Below are 25,021 nucleotides of genomic sequence, written 5' to 3' on the forward strand. Positions count from 1 at the left end.
CTCGGGAAGAGCACAGGGAATGCTCCTTCCCCTCGAGTTCAAGGACAAATAGCCCTTGTTTGGAAGTGATGGAGTGGGAAGGGAATCTTCCTGGCACAGAGACAGTGCAGGGTAAGTGTGTTTATGCTGTGGCTTTGTACATCTGTGATTTATAAGTAGTTGTTGGAGAGGCAGATGGTTCATTTAATGTTGTCTTATTTGAGACAAGGCACTCACCTGCAACTGGAGACAGAGCCACTCCTCAATATCCTGTGGATAACCCATTCCCAAAACAAACCCAGACCTGCACACCAAACCTTGCTTAGAACCTTTTTTTTTTTTTTCTTCTTCTTTTTGATGAAATCACTCCTAATTGAGCACTAATTGCACTTCACTGCAGGATTTCAGACCTGTTTCGATCCTGAGCAGTCCATGCCTGGGTGTCACCACTCTATTTTTACCCAGCACTGCTCCAGCCCTGCCTCCACAGCCAGCTCAAGGTGACAGCGTGACCTCCGCAGCAGCAGCACCTGAGAGCAGCCCTGGGATCCCCAGGATTGACTCCTGCAGGGAACACAGCTCTGGAAGCATCAAAAACATGAAAGAAAGGTTGGTGACTACTTGTAACACCCTGCTGGGGAGGGGATCCTGCCCCTTCACCCCACCCTGCAGTGCTGGGTCCAGCTCTGGGGTCACTGTACAGGAGGGACCTGGAGCTGCAGGAATGAGTCCAGAGGAGGCCATGGGGATGTTCCAAGGGCTGGAGCCAGGCTGGGAGAGCTGGGAATGTTCACCTGGAGATGAGAAGGCTCCAGGGAGAGCTCAGAGCCCTTCCAGGGCCTGAAGGGGCTCCAGGAGAGCAGGGACGGGACACAAAATGGCTTCAAACTGAAAGAGGACTGGGTTAGATGAGACAATGGGAATAAATTCCCAGTTTTCTCTGCAATGGCACAGGGTGCCCAGAGAATCTGTGGCTGCCCCTGGATTCCTGGCAGTGCCCAAAGCCAGGCTGGACAGGGCTTGGAGCAGCCTGGGACAGGGGAAGGTGTCCCTGCCATGGCAGGGGTGGCACTGGATGAGCTTTAATGTCCCTTTCAAGGTCCCTTCCAACCAAGTCCTTCCATGACAAGCTGGTTTATGCTGCCCTGAGACACAAGAGCTTGTCCAACACTTTTATCTTCTCTGTGGTGGTGCCACTCCCCCTCCAAGGTCAGGCAGTGCCAGGTTATCCAGATCACACTGAAATCCTCAGCAAACACCAAGGAATCACCTCCCCTCATCCCCCTCACCTCATGCCAAAGGCAGTATTTCCACTGAAATCCAGTTTCTGGGGAACAGAAGGTCTGAAAGCCTAATGGATCAGCCTGCAAGCCACCACGTGTGCTGCCCTGGGCTAACAGCACATTCCCAATATGCTGAGGAAATCAGCTGGGAATGTGTATTTAGGAAAGGAGATTTAGCAGAGTGGATTAGCTCAGCCCATTCCCAGATTTCCGTGGAGATCCATTAAGTGTTTCTTTTCACCAAGGAGAGGAACCTTTTATAGATCTAGAGGAAATGGTGAGACCTCAAATCACTTGGAAATTTCAAAATATTTGTTCCTCCAATGACTATTATGTAAACCCAGAGTCCTGCTGAGGAATAGTTCCCCTATGTAGGTCAAGAAAAGGACAAGCAAATTTGTGTCTGAGTCTTGCAAGGGACAAAAGTGGACTCTGAAAGTGTATTTTTAATTTTCCTGCCCGTTTCCTTCAAGCAGCACCACAAATTTTTCCAGATGCAGAGAAAACAGCATATGCAGATATGTACAAAAGTTTATTTTACAAACAGCAACTACTTTGGAAATAACAAAATTGCAAAAACATAGAGCAGCGTTAGAAAACCAGCTCAGGGGGACATTTTCCATCTGAAACACATTTTAACAGACTTCACTAAGTAAAAATACCCCCAACCCTTCCCTCAACTTCTCCCCAACCATTGTCTACCTGATGGAATTTCTTTATAAACCTTGGACTAAAGATATGAAAGATTGTAGTGACAGAGCAGTAATTTTTGATAACTACAGTTAACTGTTTGACCATATTTCTATTACCTTTTCCTGGCCTTAAAAAGTCAAATCAGATCTAAAATATGATAAAAATCTGATCCTGGAGCAATATTTTCACTAATAGGTATTGAATGGTAATGGTTATATTTGTATATTTTGTGACACCATGAACCCTCTAGTTCTATTTTCTTAGTAAGGGAAAAAAACAAGCTACAGTTGTACTGAAAATGATGAAACTACAACAAATATCACTGAAATATTTGTTGAGGACTCTCAGATGGCTGCAGCTGTTAGAAACATGTTTGTAAACGTATCCTGACTTGGGTATTAAATGTATTTAATGCTAAAAAGCATCAGAAGTTTACCAAAAGGTGGACAGGTTGTGTGCACACATTTTGTCACTAAACTCTTAAGTGTAGGAAAGGGGTAAGAGCAGAGTTTTGGGTACTTCTAGAAAAGTGAAAAACCTCCATGGCCAATTGATGTGGCTGGACAGAAATGGAGGGAATTGTCACCATCTCCCTTTGAACTTGCTTTTCATAAGTGTACCAAAAAAAAAATCATCAAATTTTGGGGAGCTTAATTCAATCAAAGAGAGAAGGAATTGATGCCTCAGCGAGAAATTACCGCTTTTAATTGTCAAAGCGACTGGGTCCTGATGAGATTAAGAAAACTAATTTCCAGTATTTGAAAATGAGCAAATGAAAGCATCTCCAGATATTACAGAAAGTCAGTAAGGAAACTTTTATGGTACAGCAGTGCTCGTTAGCTCTAATCAAACCACGTTGGCTTTGTCACCACAGACCCCAATTTTCAGGTGACATTATGCCGTTAAAAAAACTGGTTCTCAGTACATAACTTTCTAAATCCCCCAAAAAAACTTTACAGATTATTTTAAATCAACTGGATCAGAATATTGCAAGAATTACTCAATGATCTTCAGCTTGACTCTATTTTTTTTTTTTTTTTGCAAGCCATTTGCCTGTAACTTAAGAGTAATTTTTGGTACTAAACTTTACTTTGAAGGTATTGTTCATGCTTTTTATGAGGCATCCCAGTATTTTTCAAGTCCTGCTTTAACAAGATATGGTTCAATATCTGCAATGTCAGTATCTGATATTCCCTATGGTGAATGGGATACAGAGCTTTTATAGAGGAACCTTTATGGCTGGTTTTCTCAAAAAATTATCATCATGTCAGTGTTTGAAAGAGTGCTTTGGACAAACTCATGGTTTGGATACACTCATGGTTTACAACACTCAAAATGTATTGAAGAATGCAAGCACTGTAATAGGAACTAAAAAAGTCAGGAAGTGTTTGGAAACACATTTTTAGTCTCTGAAGGACATTGCTGTTTATCACAAAATTCCTCTTTTCAACATAAAAAGTTTAGACAAGTTGGGTATTAAGCTCCAAAACTCATTCATCACACTTTTGCTCACTGCTTGTCAGTTTGACAATTCCCACTGGGCATCAGCTCATCTTTTCCAGCAGAATTCCAGAACACCACAGTTCAGGAGGGATTAAGACAGAGTGGCAGGCTTTGTTTTCCTCACCTATATCCTCTACAGAATGCAATAATCAACAATCAAGACAGAATGGAAACAGCTTTCAGCAATAAAAAAAGCATTTTTATCAACTAGAAATGGCAGCCTTTTTAAGAAATTGACTTCACAGTTTAATAGTTGCTAGCACATCTTTCCTAAGGTGTTTATAAACAGACTTGAAGACAGTCCTGACTGCTGCACCCAAAAAGTGGCAGCAGCAATTCACCTAAGTGTAATACATGGCTTGGAAAAGCTGATTCAAGGAAACCAAACTGGGTTTTTTTTATTATTATTTTGTAAAAGTTGCATTTGACATAAAAAAAATAAAAAATAACATCAGCTGTCGAGCTCAGTCCTTCTCTCTGTAAGCAGAGTTGAGTTCACTGTCAAATGGGAAGGTTTCAGCTAATTCAGCAAACAGCCTTCACTTGTGACACTGTCAGAAGAGTTTTTTTGAATATAACACTGAAAAAATTCTGGAACAGAGTTTCCATCCTCAAAGGAACGTTCTCAGCTGTATCTGCTGCTCTCACTGGGGCTCCTGTTGTTGGAGTAGCTTCGATCGCTGTCGCTGTCAGAGCCGTAGGATCTGCAAGGAGAAAAAAAGATTTAAATGCCCCAAAGCTGCAGTTTGAGCTTCAAATGTAAAATTTCATCATGTCGAAGAATTGTTACAGATAGGAAAACACACTAGTCTTTTACAGGATTGTATTTCTTGTAAGTGGAGGATTCATTCAAGGTTACTCAAAATGGAAATAATCATGAAATTGATATGATGAAAACTTGGTGTAACTCAAGTCAAACTGTAACTTCTTGCTCTCTCTGTTACAGCTAAAAAACATCCAAAATTAATGTTTTTATAAAAGCTAATTGAGCTGAGTGAGAAGCATATTCTAATAAGTGGAATTTTACACTGCAAGCATTTCTCAACTAGGATAATTTCACAAATCCTTGATTTATATATTTCATTTTCTTGTTTGAAGGAGGGTCTTAAAACTTAGGCCCCATAACCACAACAGAGGTGTGTTTGTGTGTCTGCAGTGTGGAAATTGTATTTAAAATGTTTTGGCTCCTCCAGACAAATTCCAAGCTCAGCACCTGGCCAAATGTCAACACAGAGCCCAGATGGTTTCAGACAAGCCACAGGACACGTTCAAATTACACAGAACAAGCTTTCAGAGATTTTCCAGCCTCCTGCCTGTAAGGGAAGCTTTCTAAGTGAAAGGTGAGCATTTCCTAATCCTACACTGAAGCTCCTCAACATAACAAAGCAATGGTTTTTAAGTTAATTTCCACATTCTTCATTAGATCTCGTTAATCTTCCCTCCAACACAAGATAAATGTTGTCTTGTGCAAATGGGTGAGAGCAAAGTCCATTAAGAGTTGGTATAAAGCTGTGAAAAAATTCATATGAGGAGAGGATGAAAATGTACAGTAGTCTTAGAAACCTGATTTATTACTAATAGGAGGCATATTAAAAGGTATAAAACAAATCATCAGTGATATTAAATGTATCTACAACTCTCCATATATCTGATCTCTGTGAAATGTGCTCACTTACACATATATAAATCCTCTGGACTGAGGAGAATAAATTTTATTCTAAACTCAGCAGATTTGCAGGTAACAATATTCTTTCAAAATACATTCTACGAATTTAAAAATTAAATTTGGATTGCAGCAAAACTTTTAGTTTCCCTTCCAGATTGTTTTAGATCCACCTCTGCAGCATAACCAAAAAGAATTTACCATACAGTGGAATTCTTTGCATACCAGGCAGCTTTTAATCCATAACAGAGCACTTGAATTAAATCTTGAGAGCTATGTGGGTTTTAAGAAACACTTGATATTGTTAAAAAAATATAATTAATCAAATAATAGGATCATTAAGGTTGGCAAAGACCTTTGAGGTCACCAAGCAAACCCAGCCCCACTGTCTTCACTATTAAACCGTGTCCTCAATGCCATTTCCACAAGTTCTTAACACTTCCAGGGATGGGAACTTCATCTTTTCCATGGGAAAAGGTGCTTATTTTGAATTCATGGACACAATGAAATGGAAATCAACCTTTCCTTATCCTGGCTGCCTCTCCATCCTCCTATTTGGAATGTCTTAACTTCCGACTTCTTCTCTCACGCTCTGATTTTAATTAGAATTTGGTTTGAATTATTACTTTTGCTCAGTGTATTTCTTATTCTTATGGGGAAAAAGCAGCACCCTGGCCTTGTTAAACATCCTCTGTTTGTGTTCAGCAAATCCTTGTGCACCCAAGCAGGGTCAGACCCACCTGGATCTCCGGTCGTAGCTCCGAGATCTCCGGTAGCTGTCGCTCCTCTTGCTCCTGCTCCGGCTCCTGCTGTAGTAACTGTCATAGGTGTAGGACCTGCTTTAAAGAGGGGAAAAAAATAATACTGAATTCATGATTTCTGGTCTAAAATGCTGTTTTAAATGACATTTCTATAGAGATATGAGAGGATGTATAGAAATTATTGTCAAGGATGCGGCGAAGAATTCTACACTTTACAAAGGTTTCAACACAACAACAATCTTCAACAGTAAGATCTCAAATTTTATCAGGAAGGACATACAAAGCATTTATAAAGCTTTGTGCTGTCCCTTTTATTTTTCCTAGTAAAATTCTTGTTTGCTGATACTTCTGAAAGCAAGCCAAGCGATTCCATTTATAACTCAATATTATTTAAAAAAACAAAAGCAAATGTGTTCACTACTACTTTTAGCATTACCTACAACTGTAATGCCAGGATGGTTTGGTTATTTTCAGCTTTTGAAAGCGTCTTGTGTTCATTCTGCTTTGATTCAAGTTGCCATCATGATATTGTAATAATAGTTTTAAGTACTACTGGTCCCTGGAAGTGTCCAAGGCCAGGCTGGATGGGGCTTGGAGCACCCTGGTCTAGAGGAGGGTGCCCCTGCCCATGGCCAGGGGCTGGATCATCTTTAAGGTCCTGCCTGACCCAAACCATTCTGGGATTCTATGAGAGAAAAGTAATCCTAAAAAGCATTTCTATAAATAAATATGTATTTAGATATGCATTTGTATTACAGTATGTACAATAAAATAGGTAGTTTATACAATATATAATATATCAGACAGTAATTATAAAGTCTGTTTTAAAGAAATGTAAATAAAAGTAGACTTATACTAAGATGATTTGATGGGCAGCACATTTCTTGCAGAGGTTGTATAAAAGGACAATCTGATGCCTCAGGTTTTAGCTTTTATATTTTCAGGTTCTGTGCTGCTTTTGTGTGCAGTTCTGAGCTTCACATCAGGGCATGGTGAGCTCTGTGCACAGAGCAGGGAGACAAAACAATTCCTGCTCCAGCTGGGCACCAAGGACAAATGATCCAAATCTCAGCCCAGGAGCACAAACCCCGTGGGCTGGAGAGAGAAAAACAAGCAGGATGGGAGTGCAGGGGCTGAGCTGGAATTGGACACTGAACTGCAATGTGCACATGGAGCAGAGCTGATCCCAGGGAGAGACCCATGCATTTTGGGACCATTTTGGGTTGTGCTGCCCAAGGTGGATCTGTTGAGGCCTTTGAATAAATCCCTACTTTATTCTTTAGCTCCATCTAGTCTCTGTTCTAAATCAGCCTTCACAAGGCATCAAGTCCATACCTGGATCGACTGTGGTGACCATAGGAACTGCTCCTGGATCGGCTCCTGCTGTAGCTCCGACTGACAAAATCAAAACCACAGAGGGGTTTTTAGTCAACAGAAACCAAAAGTGCTGAAGAGGGCAGGGGGAGAGAGGGAACAAGAGGAGGAGAACACATTTGGCATTGTTTCCAGCTGGGTGAACTCACCTGTGGCTCTTGTAACTGTGGTAGGAGCTACTCCGGCTCCTGGAGCGATCTCGGCTGTACCAGCCCCGGCTCCGGCTCCTCGAGTAGCTCCTGGACCTACAACCAAGGACACCAAGAGAGAACACAGCTGAGGAAAAGAGCAGCAGAAAATGGGAACCAGAAGAAGTTATAAATCTTTAGCTTGCTAGCTAAATATTTATTGCATACTTGCTAGGTGATATGGCCACTGAGTTAATCCAAGGGCTGGAGCTCCTCTGCTCTGGAGCCAGGCTGGGAGAGCTGGGAATGCTCACTAGAGAAGGGAAGACACCAGGGAGACCTCAGAGCCCCTTACAGGGCCTAAAGGGGCTCCAGAAGAGCTGGAGATGGACTTGAGACAAGGGATGAAGGGACAGGAGAAGGAGGTCACTTCACACTGACACAGGTTGCCCAGAGAAGCTGTGGCTGTCCCTGGATTCCTTGAAGTGTCCAAAATCACGCTGGATGGGACTTGGAGCACCCTGGGATAGTGGAAGGTGTCCCTGCCCATGGCAGGGGGGTTGGAACTGGATGGGCTTTAAGGTCCCTCCCAACCCAAACCACTCTGTGGTTCTGTAACAGAGGGCCGTTAAAAAACAAAAAACACAGCCTGAAACGCATTCTTTGAAAACATAAGAACATACAATTTACCAGGGCTGGCTGTGGGAGCAGCACACGCTTCTCACCTGTATGAATAGGTAGAACTTCGGGATCGGCTTCTCGAGTGACTGTAGGATATGGACCTCGTTCTGTGTCTGGATTTAGACTCAGATTTACTTCGTGACCTGCTGAGACTCCTGGAAGGGCTGTTGTCATCTCTGCTTGGAGATTCCTCCTCACTGGAACTTTCTTGGTTCCTTGGCCGACGATTTAGCCGGGCTGTTTTCCTCACTTCATCAAAGAGAGACCCAGGCCTTACTTTATTTTTTGCTTTGATTTCAATTCTTAAACCTGCTGGTTTAGGCTCCGGTGCCGATGCTACATTTTTAACCTCTGTGGTTGTACTAATTGGTGTTGGTTTTAAGTTACCAACACCTTGCAAAGGCTTCCATTTATTGTCTATCATATTGCTTGATGCATTTTCAGAAATTTCACTTTTTAAACTACAGTCTTTAGCACCAGACACAGGGGCAGAGTTATTTTCTTGCCTTCCAGTTTCTTTTTCTTCTTTAATATTAATAAAGTCTCTTATGCTGTTTCCCAGTTTGACAGCATCTTGCTCAGGTGTCTCAACCTGTAACTCTTTTTTTACAGCAGCACTTAAAGGTTTAGCAGTGAGAATGACAGGAGACAAAACATCCACATCCACCTTCCCTGGCGAGTTACTAACAGAGCACTTGAATTAAATCTTGAGAGCTATGTGGGTTTTAAGAAACACTTGATATTGTTAAAAAAATATAATTAATCAAATAATAGGATCATTAAGGTTGGCAAAGACCTTTGAGGTCACCAAGCAAACCCAGCCCCACTGTCTTCACTATTAAACCGTGTCCTCAATGCCATTTCCACAAGTTCTTAACACTTCCAGGGATGGGAACTTCATCTTTTCCATGGGAAAAGGTGCTTATTTTGAATTCATGGACACAATGAAATGGAAATCAACCTTTCCTTATCCTGGCTGCCTCTCCATCCTCCTATTTGGAATGTCTTAACTTCCGACTTCTTCTCTCACGCTCTGATTTTAATTAGAATTTGGTTTGAATTATTACTTTTGCTGAGTGTATTTCTTATTCTTATGGGGAAAAAGCAGCACCCTGGCCTTGTTAAACATCCTCTGTTTGTGTTCAGCAAATCCTTGTGCACCCAAGCAGGGTCAGACCCACCTGGATCTCCGGTCGTAGCTCCGAGATCTCCGGTAGCTGTCGCTCCTCTTGCTCCTGCTCCGACTCCTGCTGTAGTAACTGTCATAGGTGTAGGACCTGCTTTAAAGGGGGGAAAAAAATAGTACTGAATTCATGATTTCTGGTCTAAAATGCTGTTTTAAATGACATTTCTATAGAGATATGAGGGGATGTATAGAAATTATTGTCAAGGATGCGGCGAAGAATTCTACACTTTACAAAGGTTTCAACACAACAACAATCTTCAACAGTAAGATCTCAAATTTTATCAGGAAGGACATACAAAGCATTTATAAAGCTTTGTGCTGTCCCTTTTATTTTTCCTAGTAAAATTCTTGTTTGCTGATACTTCTGAAAGCAAGCCAAGCGATTCCATTTATAACTCAATATTATTTAAAAAAACAAAAGCAAATGTGTTCACTACTACTTTTAGCATTGCCTACAACTGTAATGCCAGGATGGTTCGGTTATTTTCAGCTTTTGAAAGCGTCTTGTGTTCATTCTGCTTTGATTCAAGTTGCCATCATGATATTGTAATAATAGTTTTAAGTACTACTGGTCCCTGGAAGTGTCCAAGGCCAGGCTGGATGGGGCTTGGAGCACCCTGGTCTAGAGGAGGGTGCCCCTGCCCATGGCCAGGGGCTGGATCATCTTTAAGGTCCTGCCTGACCCAAACCATTCTGGGATTCTATGAGAGAAAAGTAATCCTAAAAAGCATTTCTATAAATAAATATGTATTTAGATATGCATTTGTATTACAGTATGTACAATAAAATAGATAGTATATACAATATATAATATATCATAGACAGTAATTATAAAGTCTGTTTTAAAGAAATGTAAATAAAAGTAGACTTATACTAAGATGATTTGATGGGCAGCACATTTCTTGCAGAGGTTGTATAAAAGGACAATCTGATGCCTCAGGTTTTAGCTTTTATATTTTCAGGTTCTGTGCTGCTTTTGTGTGCAGTTCTGAGCTTCACATCAGGGCATGGTGAGCTCTGTGCACAGAGCAGGGAGACAAAACAATTCCTGCTCCAGCTGGGCACCAAGGACAAATGATCCAAATCTCAGCCCAGGAGCACAAACCCCGTGGGCTGGAGAGAGAAAAACAAGCAGGATGGGAGTGCAGGGGCTGAGCTGGAATTGGACACTGAACTGCAATGTGCACATGGAGCAGAGCTGATCCCAGGGAGAGACCCATGCATTTTGGGACCATTTTGGGTTGTGCTGCCCAAGGTGGATCTGTTGAGGCCTTTGAATAAATCCCTACTTTATTCTTTAGCTCCATCTAGTCTCTGTTCTAAATCAGCCTTCACAAGGCATCAAGTCCATACCTGGATCGACTGTGGTGACCATAGGAACTGCTCCTGGATCGGCTCCTGCTGTAGCTCCGACTGACAAAATCAAAACCACAGAGGGGTTTTTAGTCAACAGAAACCAAAAGTGCTGAAGAGGGCAGGGGGAGAGAGGGAACAAGAGGAGGAGAACACATTTGGCATTGTTTCCAGCTGGGTGAACTCACCTGTGGCTCTTGTAACTGTGGTAGGAGCTACTCCGGCTCCTGGAGCGATCTCGGCTGTACCAGCCCCGGCTCCGGCTCCTCGAGTAGCTCCTGGACCTACAACCAAGGACACCAAGAGAGAACACAGCTGAGGAAAAGAGCAGCAGAAAATGGGAACCAGAAGAAGTTATAAATCTTTAGCTTGCTAGCTAAATATTTATTGCATACTTGCTAGGTGATATGGCCACTGAGTTAATCCAAGGGCTGGAGCTCCTCTGCTCTGGAGCCAGGCTGGGAGAGCTGGGAATGCTCACTAGAGAAGGGAAGACACCAGGGAGACCTCAGAGCCCCTTACAGGGCCTAAAGGGGCTCCAGAAGAGCTGGAGATGGACTTGAGACAAGGGATGAAGGGACAGGAGAAGGAGGTCACTTCACACTGACACAGGTTGCCCAGAGAAGCTGTGGCTGTCCCTGGATTCCTTGAAGTGTCCAAAATCACGCTGGATGGGACTTGGAGCACCCTGGGATAGTGGAAGGTGTCCCTGCCCATGGCAGGGGGGTTGGAACTGGATGGGCTTTAAGGTCCCTCCCAACCCAAACCACTCTGTGGTTCTGTAACAGAGGGCTGTTAAAAAAACAAAAAACACAACCTGAAAAGCATTCTTTGAAAACATAAGAACATACAATTTACCAGGGCTGGCTGTGGGAGCAGCACACGCTTCTCACCTGTATGAATAGGTAGAACTTCGGGATCGGCTTCTCGAGTGACTGTAGGATATGGACCTCGTTCTGTGTCTGGATTTAGACTCAGATTTACTTCGTGACCTGCTGAGACTCCTGGAAGGGCTGTTGTCATCTCTGCTTGGAGATTCCTCCTCACTGGAACTTTCTTGGTTCCTTGGCCGACGATTTAGCCGGGCTGTTTTCCTCACTTCATCAAAGAGAGACCCAGGCCTTACTTTATTTTTTGCTTTGATTTCAATTCTTAAACCTGCTGGTTTAGGCTCCGGTGCCGATGCTACATTTTTAACCTCTGTGGTTGTACTAATTGTTGTTGGTTTTAAGTTACCAACACCTTGCAAAGGCTTCCATTTATTGTCTATCATATTGCTTGATGCATTTTCAGAAATTTCACTTTTTAAACTACAGTCTTTAGCACCAGACACAGGAGCAGAGTTATTTTCTTGCCTTCCAGTTTCTTTTTCTTCTTTAATATTAATAAAGTCTCTTATGCTGTTTCCCAGTTTGACAGCATCTTGCTCAGGTGTCTCAACCTGTAACTCTTTTTTTACAGCAGCACTTAAAGGTTTAGCAGTGAGAATGACAGGAGACAAAACATCCACATCCACCTTCCCTGGCGAGTTACGATCCGGAGTACAAATCTCCATGTTGTCATCTGTCTGAATAACATCTTCCAGCCCATTCTGGTTATTTTCTTCAGCTTGTTTAATCTCACTCTTGCAAGCAGCCACGTTTATTCCTGAGTTTAAAATACCAGTTGAAGTGCTTGTTTCAATGGGCTCTTTATTAAGGTTGCTGCGATCTGGCGAGGCCCCACATGAGGTGTTTTTATCTAAAAGGTTTTCATTCACACACGACTTTTCACCATTTCCCATTTTATCTGTGACTATTTCATCCTTTTCATAAACTTGTTTTTTATCCTTTATGTCCCTGCTAAGCTGCTTTTCTTTTTTATCATCCTTGGTAACTGGCTTTTCATTTATCTCATCATCCTCTTCTTCCCCGAACTCAAGGGGGGGCTGCCAATGAAACATTTCTTTTCTTTTCTGGACTTTGTGTTTTTTGTCCTTTTTGCCTTTCGATTTTTCTTTTGCTTTTTTGGAATGTGATTTTTTAGGAGTCTTTTTCAACCCATGTTTGTGTTTTTTCAACTTGCCTCGAGTGTCTGCTGAGCTGGAACAAGAACTCTCAGATTCAGAAGTTGACAAGTGTTTGCTTGTCTTCCACACGCAGTCAGAACCCAAAAAGCCCTCTGAGGAATTGGATTGTTTTTTTATCCTTTTGGTAACACTAAGCTCTGTGTCAGACCCTGAGGTGGCCTCTCCTTCTTCTTTCCCAGAGGAGGGTCTGGAATCCCCTCTATTATGCTTTGCCTCTCCTCTTTCAGAGTTTGACTCCGAGTCCCATTTGCTACCTGAGTAGGATTTGCGTTTTGTTTTTGCACCACCTCTGGGCTGCTCTGAGCATTTCTCCTTAGCAGCTTTCTTTTTGGAGTGATCAGAATCCCGCTCACCCTTGGCTTTCTCCTCCCCTCTCTCAGAACTTAAGCTATTTTTATCCTGTTTCTCAGCATCCCCTTCTAACAGAAAGCGGCCTTCTTTTTCTTGGACCGCTTTGGCTTTGGCAGAGCGCTCGCTGTCGGAGGATAAGTCTGAGGATGACAAACTGTCACTCTCCTTCAACCCTTGGGAAGACTCATCGTAGTCCTTTGGATGCTTGTAAGGCAAAGTGCTATCTGAGCTCGTTTCCTGCCTCAGTTTGAGGCCCCGAGCTTTGGGATCGCTGGATGTGGGTTTCCTTTTGTTCCTGTGCCTGTCCTCCTCGCTGAGGGAATAGTCGGACGTGGACTCGCTGTACCCCGACCTGTCACTGCGGTATTTACTCGGGGACGGTGACCTGCCAGAGGAAGGAGATTTTGTCCTCGAGCTCGATGGGCTCCTAGACCTTGAGTAAGATCTTGAGTAGGAGCGGCTTCGAGAGGACCTGCTCCTGGACCTCGGCCAGCTCTCCGAGCTCCTGTCGCTGCGGCCTTTGGAATAACCGCTCCGATCGCTCTCGGAGCTCCTCTCCTGCTTGCGGTACGAGGAAGAAGTGTTGGGCTCCTTAACGACCACTAAATTGTAATTAGTTTGGGTGGGAATTAAGTGGGTTGTTTTAGCTTTCATCTCCTGAATTCGCTCATACGATGGCTTCCAAGGTTTCTGCCCAGGTTTCCACCTTGAAGGTGGGGGACTGTCACTTAAGGGTATGACAGGGAGGCTTTCTGGGACAACTGGTGGCACGATAACCTTGTCACTGGGCAGTATCACTGCTCGGACAGGCTCAGCAGTCTTGGTCAGCTTAGTGTCATTTAACCGTGCTGAAATATTTCGTGGAGAACTGGGAACAGTCTTTTGCTGCCTGGGGTTAGAACTTGACCGCGACCTACTTCGAGATCGCGATGATTTAGAGGCTGATCTTGATCTAGAACTTCTTCTGGAGTAAGATCTTGATTTAGATCGAGACCTGGATCTGGACCTGTAGTACGATCGAGACCCTCTGCTGGATAAAGATGACAAGCTCTGGTCTTCCTTATCAGATTTAGACCAGTCTCTCCTGGATGAACGCCTGGAAGACAATGAGGAAGAACGAGATTTCCTCTCACGATCACAAGATGGTTTTGTCCTCCTGTGGAAGGAATGAGAGGATTCTACATCTGATGAGGCTGATGTTTTCTTTTTCTTTGTTTGCTTGTGCTTCTTGAAATGCTTCTGCTTTTTAGATTTCTTTTTATGCTTCACCTTCTTCTTCTCTTTCCTGTGCTTCTTGTGATGGCTGGAGTATCTCACAGTGCTCAGATCAGCATAACCGTTATGGGACCAAGACCTGGATCTCCGGGATGCACTCCTCTCATCCCACCTGCTGGTACAGGGGTCACTCAACCTGGAAAACAAACAAAGAAACCCCAGACTAAGTGCAAAATCTTTAAAAACCTTTGGATAAAGTAGGTATTTTTAAACTTAACTTTAAATAAGATTACACAAACCCTAGCGCACACACTTTTAAAATGTGAGAATTGCTTTGAGTTCCTTACACTCATTTTAAGACGTAGAATTGCACTACTATCAAGAGCTACTTCTCCCTAAGAAATAAATCAGCCAACACAAGCAAGTTTCCCATATTTCAGGACCCATGTAAAGAGATTTAAAGTTTTAATTACCTCAGTCTGTAGGACTTTGACCTCCACAAAACAGGCTCCTTAAGCCACACTTAAATACAAGTTTTAAAACATCTCAGTACATAAAAAAGAATAACCTGAAACGTTTGCAATTATGCACTACTAGTCACATATAATATTTTTAAATTTTCCTTTTAAGATTTATGTCCTGTAATTTGATAGAAGCTCATATTTAGTATCAAGCCATCAGGAATTCTGGAGAGCTGACTTCCATCCATCACACAGTTTGCAATTGCTGAAAGAACATACAACTAAAATAATAGAGGCTTAGTGAATTTGATTGTTTTACTCCAAAGAAACCATGTATTCCACTTTGAGGAGAAGGAATCCTTAAGGATCCATCTCCTCAAAGAGGATCACTGAATCCTTAAGGCTGGAAAAGATCTTAAAGATATCACCAAGTCCCACCACCTGGTTAGCACTAAACCATGTCCTCAGGTACCACATCCACGTTTTCTGAGCACTTCCAGAGATGGTGGCTCCATACTACCCTGGGCAGCCTGCTCCAGTGTTTTCTGTGAAAAAAATAATTTCCTAATATCCAATCTAAACCTCCCCTGGCACAACATGAGGCCGTTTCCTGTCATCCTGGTACTGCCGTGGTTACATCTACACAACCAATGAGGGCTTGCCAAAGGCCAGGACATCTCAGAGCTGTGCTGAGGCTCTTACTTGTCTCCTTTGCTCCACTTCTCCCCGCTGGGTGCTCGGTACGTCCGCAGCCTCTGCATCTCCTCCTTCCAGTGGGGAGGGGTCTCGCTGCTCTCCTCATCGTCCGACTCGGAGCAGGAGCGCGACCGCGGCGGGGTGTGATAGCGCTGGGACAGCAAACACACACAGCTGCAGCAAGGCTTTCTTACACAACTACTGCATCTTTTATATAGAGCATTCTGCAAAGCCTGAGAGAGGCCAGCAGCTCGCCCAGCTTTTGGAAACGTGAAAGGAAGAATCGAGGAAGAGGCCACGGATTCCCTTTTGGAATAACGCAATTACTGCAGATAACCACCCTCGTTTTTAAAGCACAGATGTTTCACTTCAGTCAGACTATTCACGGTTTGCAGGAGCAAAGACAAACCCCATTTCAAAAGTTACTGCTGTTCAACTCTACAGAAATGGGAATCCAAATTAAGTCACTTTAAAGCAATTAAAAAAATAAGAAACTGAACAAAAAAAAAAATCACAAAAAACCCCCAAACTCTTTCATAAAAAAGAGCAATAAAGCTTCACATTTGAAAAATTATGCTTAGGCAGAGCATTTAAGTAGGCAACAAGAGCTACTTGTGCAGCAGAGAAAGAAGAACTCTGCTATTGCTAACTCATTATTTTCCATTACCCAGTGGGATACACACTTAGGTAAATTCTGTGAGGAAATCAGAATCACAGAGATGCTCCTTGACTCAATAAAAGCACATCTGGATTTGACTCAATTATTTTGAGCCACTTATGAAAGCAATAAAATGGGGTAAAAACAGTGTTGTCCCCCAGAATAAACTCACAAAGATGCATGCATTTATTTATCCAGGTAATTACAGAAGGCTTTAAAATATCTTTCTTATATAAAAAACAAAATCAACCTGATATAACCTGAGCTTCCCTATTATTTCAGCTGAAGCAATAACTACATAAAAAACAGCTTTTACAGAAGAATGGCCTTAAAGATTGAAGGGTGTCATGGACCTCCCTGATTCTCACATTTTATATTCTAGAGTCTCGTGGAACCTACAAATCAGTATTTTGAAAAACATCACACCTGGACGGAAACTGTGCTAATAAAGACTAAGAGATGGAAGAAAAATGTGTTTCTCCAACTGCCAGCCCTAAATGACTTCTTTTTTCATTCTTAATTTTGCTGAGAAGGTGCCAAAATGATGGAAAAAAGGACAGAAACGCCAATATCTAGCAGAAGCCAATTCCACTCTGCTTTAAGTTATTTTCCCCCCAAGTCTTTATTTACATAAGTATTTCCAAACATTCCATTTAGGCATTTTGTTCTCCAAACAATCTTTAAGTTAAAAGACAGTAACAGGAAGGATGGAAAAGAAGCTTTATAAAATCAACTACCTGACAGGATTTCAATGCTTTCTAAACTGGATCCTACAACATGTAAATAAAGTGTCACACAAAGCCCTCCAGGGAAATTCAAAGCTCAAAGTTGGAGATGTTACTCTGGGTGAAAGGAAATAAAGAAATAAATAAAATTGTCACATACTATTGTGCCTCTTCCTTTAATTTTCCGTCCAGATTTGGAGACTGATGGTTTCTGGTCAGTCAGAACTGGCGCAGCATCAAGAAGCTTCCTACATAAATTAATAAAGTATGAAGTTACACAGCAAAAAAACCAATTAACTTACAATTAGTTTAAGTTAAACATGAGAAATATTCATCATCTTATTCATTTTCAGACAGAATTCAGTGTTTTTTTCAAGAAACAAAGCAAGAGAGTTCTGCAACAAAAGGCAAATCAACATGTATTTGTTCTCAACCAAATGTGCAGGCTGATCTCTTGACACAGAAATTAATGCTAACAATGAACTTGCAAAACACTGTCACAAGAGGTTAACTTCTGTTTGGGGCACAAATCCTGAAGACAACATGGGCAGAAGAGTTTCAGGATCTCAGTTCAGGATAGTTCACAGGTTCTAAAGCTTTGCTTCTTTCAGCCTATGTAATGTCCCCAAAAGTAGTGAGTAAATCTTTGGGAACTTGAGTGATGTTCCAAGAAAAGACTTACAGGAGACTGTACCATTAAGGGAAAATAAAAAATCCCAACACCAAACAAATCCAACACTGATTTTAGAGCTAATTCACTGTAATGGATTAGCTCAGCTACAAAAGCAATGAAATGTGACAGTGGAGGTACAAAACACATTGAAAGCATCTCATGAACTTGTGACTTCCTTTGTAGCAAAAGAAGAGCATTTTCTCTTATTCTCAAACACTGCTAAAGTCATGAAATTCCAGGGGACTGATTCTGAACCAAAGTTTCTTCATCAGTCTAAGAAAGACAAAAAAAATCACCCCTCCCAGTCCCAAGTTTCCCTTGCAATCAAGTATTTCCTGTGGTTTGCATTGCATGATTACTTCTGAAATTAGTCATTAATTGTTTTTAATTGATTTTAACACCTTAAAGACCAATGAAATCATCTCGAGATCTCACTAAAAACCCCTGGCACGGGTCACAAGGAAAAGAAACTATAAAAAGGCCAATGAAATGACCACATGCAGCAATTCTGACACTGCAGTGAGCAGCACCAGGAAGAGAATGTTAACAGAAATATTTCATGCACAGTTTTCAGCAAGTCAGAATAAAAAGCTCAGAGTTCCTTACGGTTCAGGCTCTACATTGACAACAGGCACATCTCTTCTGAGCAAAAATCTATTTTCAGGCACTGGGGGGATTTCTTCAGGACGTACCACGGGCTTGTCCCGCTTGGTGCTAAGGTCGACTTTGTCTGCGACATCGCTCTTGTCAGAAAGGCTGCTAAGGGAAAGAGCAGGGTGAGAAATCACAGTTAGCTGGGAAAATCCCTTGTCCAACTGGATTCCAGGACAAGATGCATCAAACTTAGAGTTGGCTTAACAACCAAGATGTGTTCCACAACCCATTTTAGGCTAAAGGGAGGATGGCGATTATTACTGGAGAGAAAGTTCAGTTCTTGCTTTACAGTAAGTAACTCTGCTTTTCATTTACAACTTGTTGTGAAATATTTTAAAAGATAATCAAATATATGTACAAAGTTCTGCAATTTGCCTGAAGTCTCACTTTTGCACAGATGTGCTGAGCCCTGAATAGTTTAACGTGCTGGGATTTAATAATTTCAACATCACTCTTGCTTTTATCTACAAAGATCTTCCATTTAATGGAAAATTCAACAAGCTCAACTTCAGGGTTTTTTGTTTATTTATAAAATCATGCACCAAACCCCAAACTTAAAAGCATTTTCATATTTACTGCTTGAGCACTTCATGAAAACAAAGCAGAATTCCCCAGATTTTACTGCAATTGTTAGATTTTTGAGAACAGTCACCGTCTTTGGCTTGAGGTTCGCTTGCACCTTGGCTCCTCCTTCTTCCTCTCCTCCTTCCTTCGTTTCCTGGACTGTTTGGTTTTAGCTTTTCTTTTCCTCTTTTTCCTCCTGCTCCTTTCATTCTCAGCCTCACTCTCAGATGAGGATTCTGAAGAGCTGGATGCACTGGAAGAGGACTCTGAGGCTTCTGAGTCAGAGCAGACTTTCTTCTTCTTCTCCAAAGCTTGAACAGATATTTTCAATTGGCACTGTGCACACGTGTGTGCATGTAAAAGCACAAAGCACACCATTTCATAGATGTATATACAAATGGGCCATTTTAGAAAAGCTCTGTGAACTTTTTCACAATATCAAAGAATCAAAAATTCGTCTGATTGTGCCCAGTCTAAATCCATGTTGGTATTATACACATATTTTCCAGCAAAGACAGAATATGCAGATAAGCAAAGACCACTTATAGTAAAAAAATTAGGTACTTTTAGAAACAATGCACAGGTTGCAAACCAAAGATTAAGAATAAATTCATTGCTGGCCCAGTTGTATATTTTTTTATTTTTAAAACTTTATTATTTTCTGTTTTGTGCATCCTCACACTTTCACACTAGAGCTCCTCTTGACTTTCTCTAAAGGACATAAATTACCACCTTATCCTAAGGAAAATCAGAAATTATATAGAAATGCAAACTTACAACACTCCACTAATTCACAGAGACTGTCAAAACATGCATTTAAGATCATTTATTCTCTATGAATCTTCATGAAAAGAAAAATAAACTTGACCACATATATTGCATATATTGACTTCACAGAATCTTAAAATAAACATTTTGAGAGTGCACAAAATTCAACTTTAAGAAAAGCATATTTGTGTCTCCCTCTTTCTAACACAGAAAAATAACTTTTCATTCCTTTTTGAGTTTGCCATGTCCCATGTCAACCTCTAACATGAACAGGGGACAAATGTTGAGAGCAGAAAATATTTTTTTTGCTGTGCCTTCCTCTCCTACACCAAGATTTATGTTTTACAGGCTCGCAAGAATTAATTAAGATTCTACATGTCTACCATAATGATTTTTAGCTGTTGGTGGAATTGTACTCTCTGAGAACATGAGTGTTGGATAAAGCCCTTTGCGACCCACTCATTTCTGTTTAGACTTCTGATACATCATCACCTATCTTATTTTTCAAATCTAAGTGATTCCAGTCCCTCCTGCTCGGGGGGAAATCCCCGAGCTCCCAGGGTCACACTGGTACAATTATATTGATTAAACTCCAGCAGACCTTGAGCTCTTCCCTATTTGCTTCAAGAATGGACGAGCCACCCTGAAACCCACGAAGAACAAAAGGAACTCTGTCATTCACCAGGTTCTGGAGCACAGCAAGAAGAGAGATCAGGAACAGCTCCTGGGAGGGGGATGCTGGATTATTCCCTTTTCTGACCCAGAGCTGGGGCAACTGAGAGGTGTTTTAAACACTTTTATTCCATTTTCAGTTTCATGAGAAGGGTGAGACGATAGAGATGTTATAATTCACACCATCACAATCAGAAGCCAACTATTTCCTAATTACAATACATTATAAAAGTTTCTTGGTCTATCAGCTTTAGCCACACCATGCTGAAAATGCCTTAAATCATCTAAAATTACCCCTCATGGATCCTACTGCAATGCATCTTTCCTAGTTCTATTTCTCCAAAGTATCCAGTTTTATTTGCAAGGCCATCCTTTGAAGCTTGTTCCTGGTTCCATTTCTCTCTCAGCAATGTCTGTCCATTCCATGGCATTTCCAAGTCAGCATTTCTCATCTCAAGGTTTGCACAGAGATGCACACACTGTGTGAGCCTTCTGTCAGGCTTTGAGAATTCCCCACAAACTCATTTCTCCATACATAAACATCACTAATTTGGGAATGCTGAATTAAAGAAGAATTCAGGGAACTCACCATCTTTAGCTGACCTGGTGACCAGCACCCCGCAGTCAATGACTCGCACGTCTGCGTAGGGCCTGCTGGCAGTATCAGTTTTGAGATTTTCTATCTGTTCTATGACTTCAAACCCAGAAATAACCAGTCCAAAGACAACGTGCACACTGCAGAAAGGAAGTATTTACAAATCACAAAATGTGAACCGCTGTGATGATTTTCAAATTAATTTCACATTTAAAAAGTCAGTCTGAGATAGAAACATTGAGCTCTTAATGCATTAAGTTTTTTTTATGGTTTTAAGTTTAGCATTGACAACAATGCTAAGATTTTATGCAATGTGAAACAAAGATCCACTCTGACATCAAGTATTTCCCTCAAACTGAAGCAGTCTCATCTCCTCAACAAGGGCAGAGTAAACAGATTAAAATTCCTAACCCACCCTTCTATTTTTGCAGTTTTGTGCAATAGAGATCAAGAGCCCATCTATAAACATGACAGAACTCTTCCCCAGAGAAGCAGAATTTATAGATCTCTACAAACCCAGGATACAATTCCCCCCTGGCATTGCAGGGACAGTTAAAATAAAGGAATCCTTGGTTTTGTTCTATGGTACCACATTTCTCTTTCTGTCTTCCATTTGCCCCATAAATTTTAGGGATTAAAAACAAGCCCCAAAAGAGATGACTGCTCAAATATATTAAATTTGGCAATTCAGCTCCCAGATTTATGGGCTGAAGGCAGCAAGCAGTTTTAAAGAAATAATCCTAGGATTTAAGGCAATTCAAGTTTTTGTCCTGCTTTAGGAAATAAGTTGCAACTTGAAATTTTTATAGAACTGAAACTATTGTTTTCCATCTCATCCCATTGTATAATTTCCACAGAGTTAAGGATTTGTTTCCCCATTGTTGTCTACTTTCAATATAACCCTCAAATTTCAGCAATCATTTGAGAAATTGGAAAGGATTCTTACCCATCGAGATGAGGAGCAGGTTTTGTTGTTCTGTTGGACAAACAGCAAGATGGGAAGATGGTAAAATAAAATAAAATCAGGGATTCAGATGAAGTAAAAGAGGAGAATGACACAGAAAAAAAAAAAAAAGAGAGGTGAAGGTAAGACAAAAATAGTGAAAAAACACAGTTAAATACATGGAATTAACAAATTAAAATTACAGATTATACATACAGGCTTTCTTAAACTTTTACATGGTGTTTGTTTGAAGTTTAGCTAAGTGTGCATACTGAAAGCTGTACCAAGTATCATTTCATGCATGCAGTAAACAATTTCCAAGCGTCTTTAAATACACATTTAATGTAACTTTATGATTTTTAATCACAGAGAAGATACAATTGGGTGATAAATATTAGGTGACCAATGGGATTTAAATGTTTCTGAGCTTGTTAGCTTCTTAGATTGCAAGGTCACTTTAAAGACAGCTTATTTTAAAAAGAAGAGTTATGATATGTGAGAGATTCTCTGCTTCCCCTCACCTCCCACCACTTCTTTCTCACTCCCCATTTACCTGCTTGGCCTCCTGACTCAGAATACAAAGCAATATTTCTGTCTTAAATCATCAAACACTTCAGCTCAAAAACTCACAGGCTTCCCAAAATCAACAGCAGACATTCTGTGCCACCTACACTTCACTGATAAATGCAGATTTCCTCCCTATTTTTCAGCTTCTCACACTGAGCCTGAATGGAAAATGCAACTGCCTTTTGTACAAATCTTTTGGATTCTAATGCTGTGAATCCTTTTCCAAAAGCAAACTGAAGTTACTTCTCCAAGTGAGCCTGAATTCCTGCTGCACAGGGGATCCTGCTATGCAGGAATATTGAGTAAAGAACATCAGAGCCTGCTCAAATATTGGGGGAGAAATAAAATAGAAATCACTTCTGAAAGCATTCTTTCTCTCTCTCCTCCCAAGCACTATTGTGCTTTTTTAAAGCCTTCTTCCAGTGAATTCCCCTCTCTCAAAATAAATAATCACAGGTGATTTTTCTAGATTTACAATAACACAGATTTGGTATGAAGAAGTCAGTTTTTTACTGCTAGAATAAAATATTACTTCTTAAACACTTCTCTTCCCTCGAGTTTTGAACTGTTGGGTCACAAAACCCTGCAGTGCTGAACACATCCCAAAAGGTGGAACTGTGAATCAGGAGTGTTTACACTCTTGATTTTTTTTTTTTTAAGCTCCAAATGTCAACCAGCCCACCCACTTCCTTAATACTGAATAATACAGAGAGCTTCTTTGGGTTAACACAGGGAAAGAAATGCTATTAACACAACATTAAATTTCTCAATAGCAGTGGGTGTTCTTTGATTTTTCCTTGCTACCACAGCGTATTGCTACAAAAAGAAAAACCCTTATGGCTTTTGAAGCTCTTGAAGCAAGAGTTAACTGCATTAACAACCTGCTGCTAAGTAAACAGTTTAAGTGGCTTTAATTATGAAGCTGATTTAAAGGGGTGAAAAAAAATAGAAGTGGGTTACTTCAATGAAACCAATAGTAGTGAAGACTGAGGGTTTAGAATTAGCTGGAAAAGCAATAGGCTCAAAACCAGGGCTGAGGAGCCTGCAGGTGCTCCTGCCATGCTGCAGCAGCATTGGAGACTAATTAAGCAAATTACCTAAGCAGGAGGTGCCTTTGGACTGGTGCTTACTGAGCAGAGGAAAGGGTGGTTGGAGAGGCTGCCCCACTCCCCTGGCAGTTTGAGAGGTAAAATGGACAGGGTTTCTGTCCTTGTTCACCAAGAGAGAACTGCAGGAGAAGCTCTGTCCCACAGGGAAACCTTTCAGATGCACCACAAGGACTTGGGTGACTGAACAACTTCCCATGGAAAACAGAGCTCTAAATCCTTGTGGTGCTTTTGAAAGTTCTCACCTCAGTGTCAGGGCTGTAATCTGACATTTATTCTGCAAAGGTACACTTTAAAAAAGCATTCCAAGGTTTTCTGCAGCAATCTTTGAATATTTGCTTTGGCTTCAGAACTTAACCAGGAGCAAACCTACCTCCTTTCTTGGCATTATGGAAACTTAAAGTCATGATGAGTTCATCCCCCCAAAATAATACTTTATTAGAACACTTCTATATAGAGCTCTCATCATTTACACCATTCAAAATCTGCCTTTTAATAGACACTGTTGTGCAGGTTATTTACAGAAGGACAAATACCTTTCTTCACTCAAGTTTAAATTGGTTTAAGATACTGCTGAAGAGAAAATCATCTTTTTGATAAAAGCACGTTCTCACCCACCCCCCTCAAAGAACCTCAGGCCTAAGAAAGGGTTCAATGCACATAACAATATGATCAGAAAAACAAGAAAGAGAAAAACAGAAAGAAAAGGGAAGGACACAGCCTTAGAGGAACGAGACATTACCTTTGGAGCGCACGATGTAACACTGTTTCTGTAAATTTTACACAAAAATGGCAGAAATAAATTGTAATACATTTTCAGACAAAACTGAGTCTATGTTTTATTAAATACAAGTTTAAAATTATTATTAATCAAGTTGTATGCAGAAAAAGGATGCCTAAAAGAGGGCTCTAAATTTTCTTTCGAATACACTTTGAAAACTAAAGTTCTCCTTAAAAACAAAAAGAAAACTCGAGACAAAACCTGCTTGCAAAGCTACTGCAAAAACAAACAGTTAGAAAGAGAATGCCCCCACTCCCCTCTGAGTCTCAATCCAGCAAAAAATGCCCAACTTGAAGCAGATGAATAACCAATTTCTGTGGGTTTATTCACATGCCTGCAGCTCCACAGGGGTTCAAAAGTTCTGCTGAATCCATTCCTAAGCAGGAACTCCCCAGGCTGGCACACAAACGTTTGGATTCACAGAGGAAACGTGTACAGCCAGGAGTTCACATTCAGCTAACATCCTCCTCCTACTATGAAGCTTTTCTACAAGTAAGAAAAATCAGTGTTTTCTCTAAAATCAGTGCATTGATTGCTCCTGTTCAGAATTTTAGAACAAAAACCACATTGCAGGTGCAAACAAGCCCAAACAGCTGCAGCAGCTGATAGTGGATTTTACCCTGGTGTGATTCTGAGCAGCAGCAATGTTTGAAAACTGCATTATCAGCTGAGCAACCCACAGCCCTCCCCCACCCCCAACAAACCATCAGTGATTAATTATCTCTGCACAGTCAAGTGCTAAAATGATCTTTTTGTTATTGATTACACATTAAAATATCCTGGGAATGGTTTCATTTTTCCATAAACTTTTGATCAAGCCAATGGGACCTGCTTGTGTGAGAAGTGCACATGTACCAATAATGCTCAAAGATAATGCAACATCAGCCCCTTCCATTTGACATTTTTTTCATTTTTGTATT

General features: G+C 41.1%; 1 protein-coding gene and 1 long non-coding RNA gene across 10 annotated transcripts in view; one reads left to right on the forward strand and one right to left on the reverse strand.

Moving 5' to 3' along the window:
* On the forward strand, positions 1 to 16,937 carry LOC121363669. The gene is made up of 4 exons (XR_005956765.1): positions 1 to 111; positions 380 to 588; positions 4,652 to 4,798; positions 16,436 to 16,937. It is a non-coding gene; the product is annotated as an uncharacterized LOC121363669 (long non-coding RNA).
* Positions 1,776 to 25,021, reverse strand: part of NKTR (natural killer cell triggering receptor) — a 28,265-nt gene continuing 5,019 nt past the window's right edge. The window contains exons 2-13 of one of the 9 annotated variants that reach the window (XM_041486176.1): positions 21,651 to 21,680; positions 20,699 to 20,844; positions 18,785 to 18,980; positions 18,058 to 18,210; positions 16,939 to 17,026; positions 15,402 to 15,547; positions 12,121 to 14,434; positions 8,110 to 8,732; positions 7,406 to 7,501; positions 7,218 to 7,277; positions 5,862 to 5,960; positions 1,776 to 4,162 (exon numbers count right to left, since the gene is read on the reverse strand). In XM_041486176.1, coding sequence (XP_041342110.1) covers positions 4,084 to 4,162; positions 5,862 to 5,960; positions 7,218 to 7,277; positions 7,406 to 7,501; positions 8,110 to 8,732; positions 12,121 to 14,434; positions 15,402 to 15,547; positions 16,939 to 17,026; positions 18,058 to 18,210; positions 18,785 to 18,980; positions 20,699 to 20,844; positions 21,651 to 21,680 — 4,030 coding nt within the window. In that variant the 3' untranslated portion in view covers positions 1,776 to 4,083. Of the gene's footprint in view, positions 4,163 to 5,861; positions 5,961 to 7,217; positions 7,278 to 7,405; positions 7,502 to 8,109; positions 8,733 to 8,794; positions 9,346 to 10,604; positions 10,665 to 10,792; positions 10,889 to 11,497; positions 14,435 to 15,401; positions 15,548 to 16,938; positions 17,027 to 18,057; positions 18,211 to 18,757; positions 18,981 to 20,698; positions 20,845 to 21,650; positions 21,819 to 25,021 lie in introns of those variants that run through there. The other 8 variants (XM_041486165.1, XM_041486153.1, XM_041486156.1 and 5 more) reach the window with 8 other exon arrangements.

Source organism: Pyrgilauda ruficollis, unplaced genomic scaffold (genome assembly GCF_017590135.1).
Source record: "Pyrgilauda ruficollis isolate IOZ18807 unplaced genomic scaffold, ASM1759013v1 scaffold12, whole genome shotgun sequence".
In the NCBI taxonomy this organism is placed as follows: domain Eukaryota; kingdom Metazoa; phylum Chordata; class Aves; order Passeriformes; family Passeridae; genus Pyrgilauda; species Pyrgilauda ruficollis.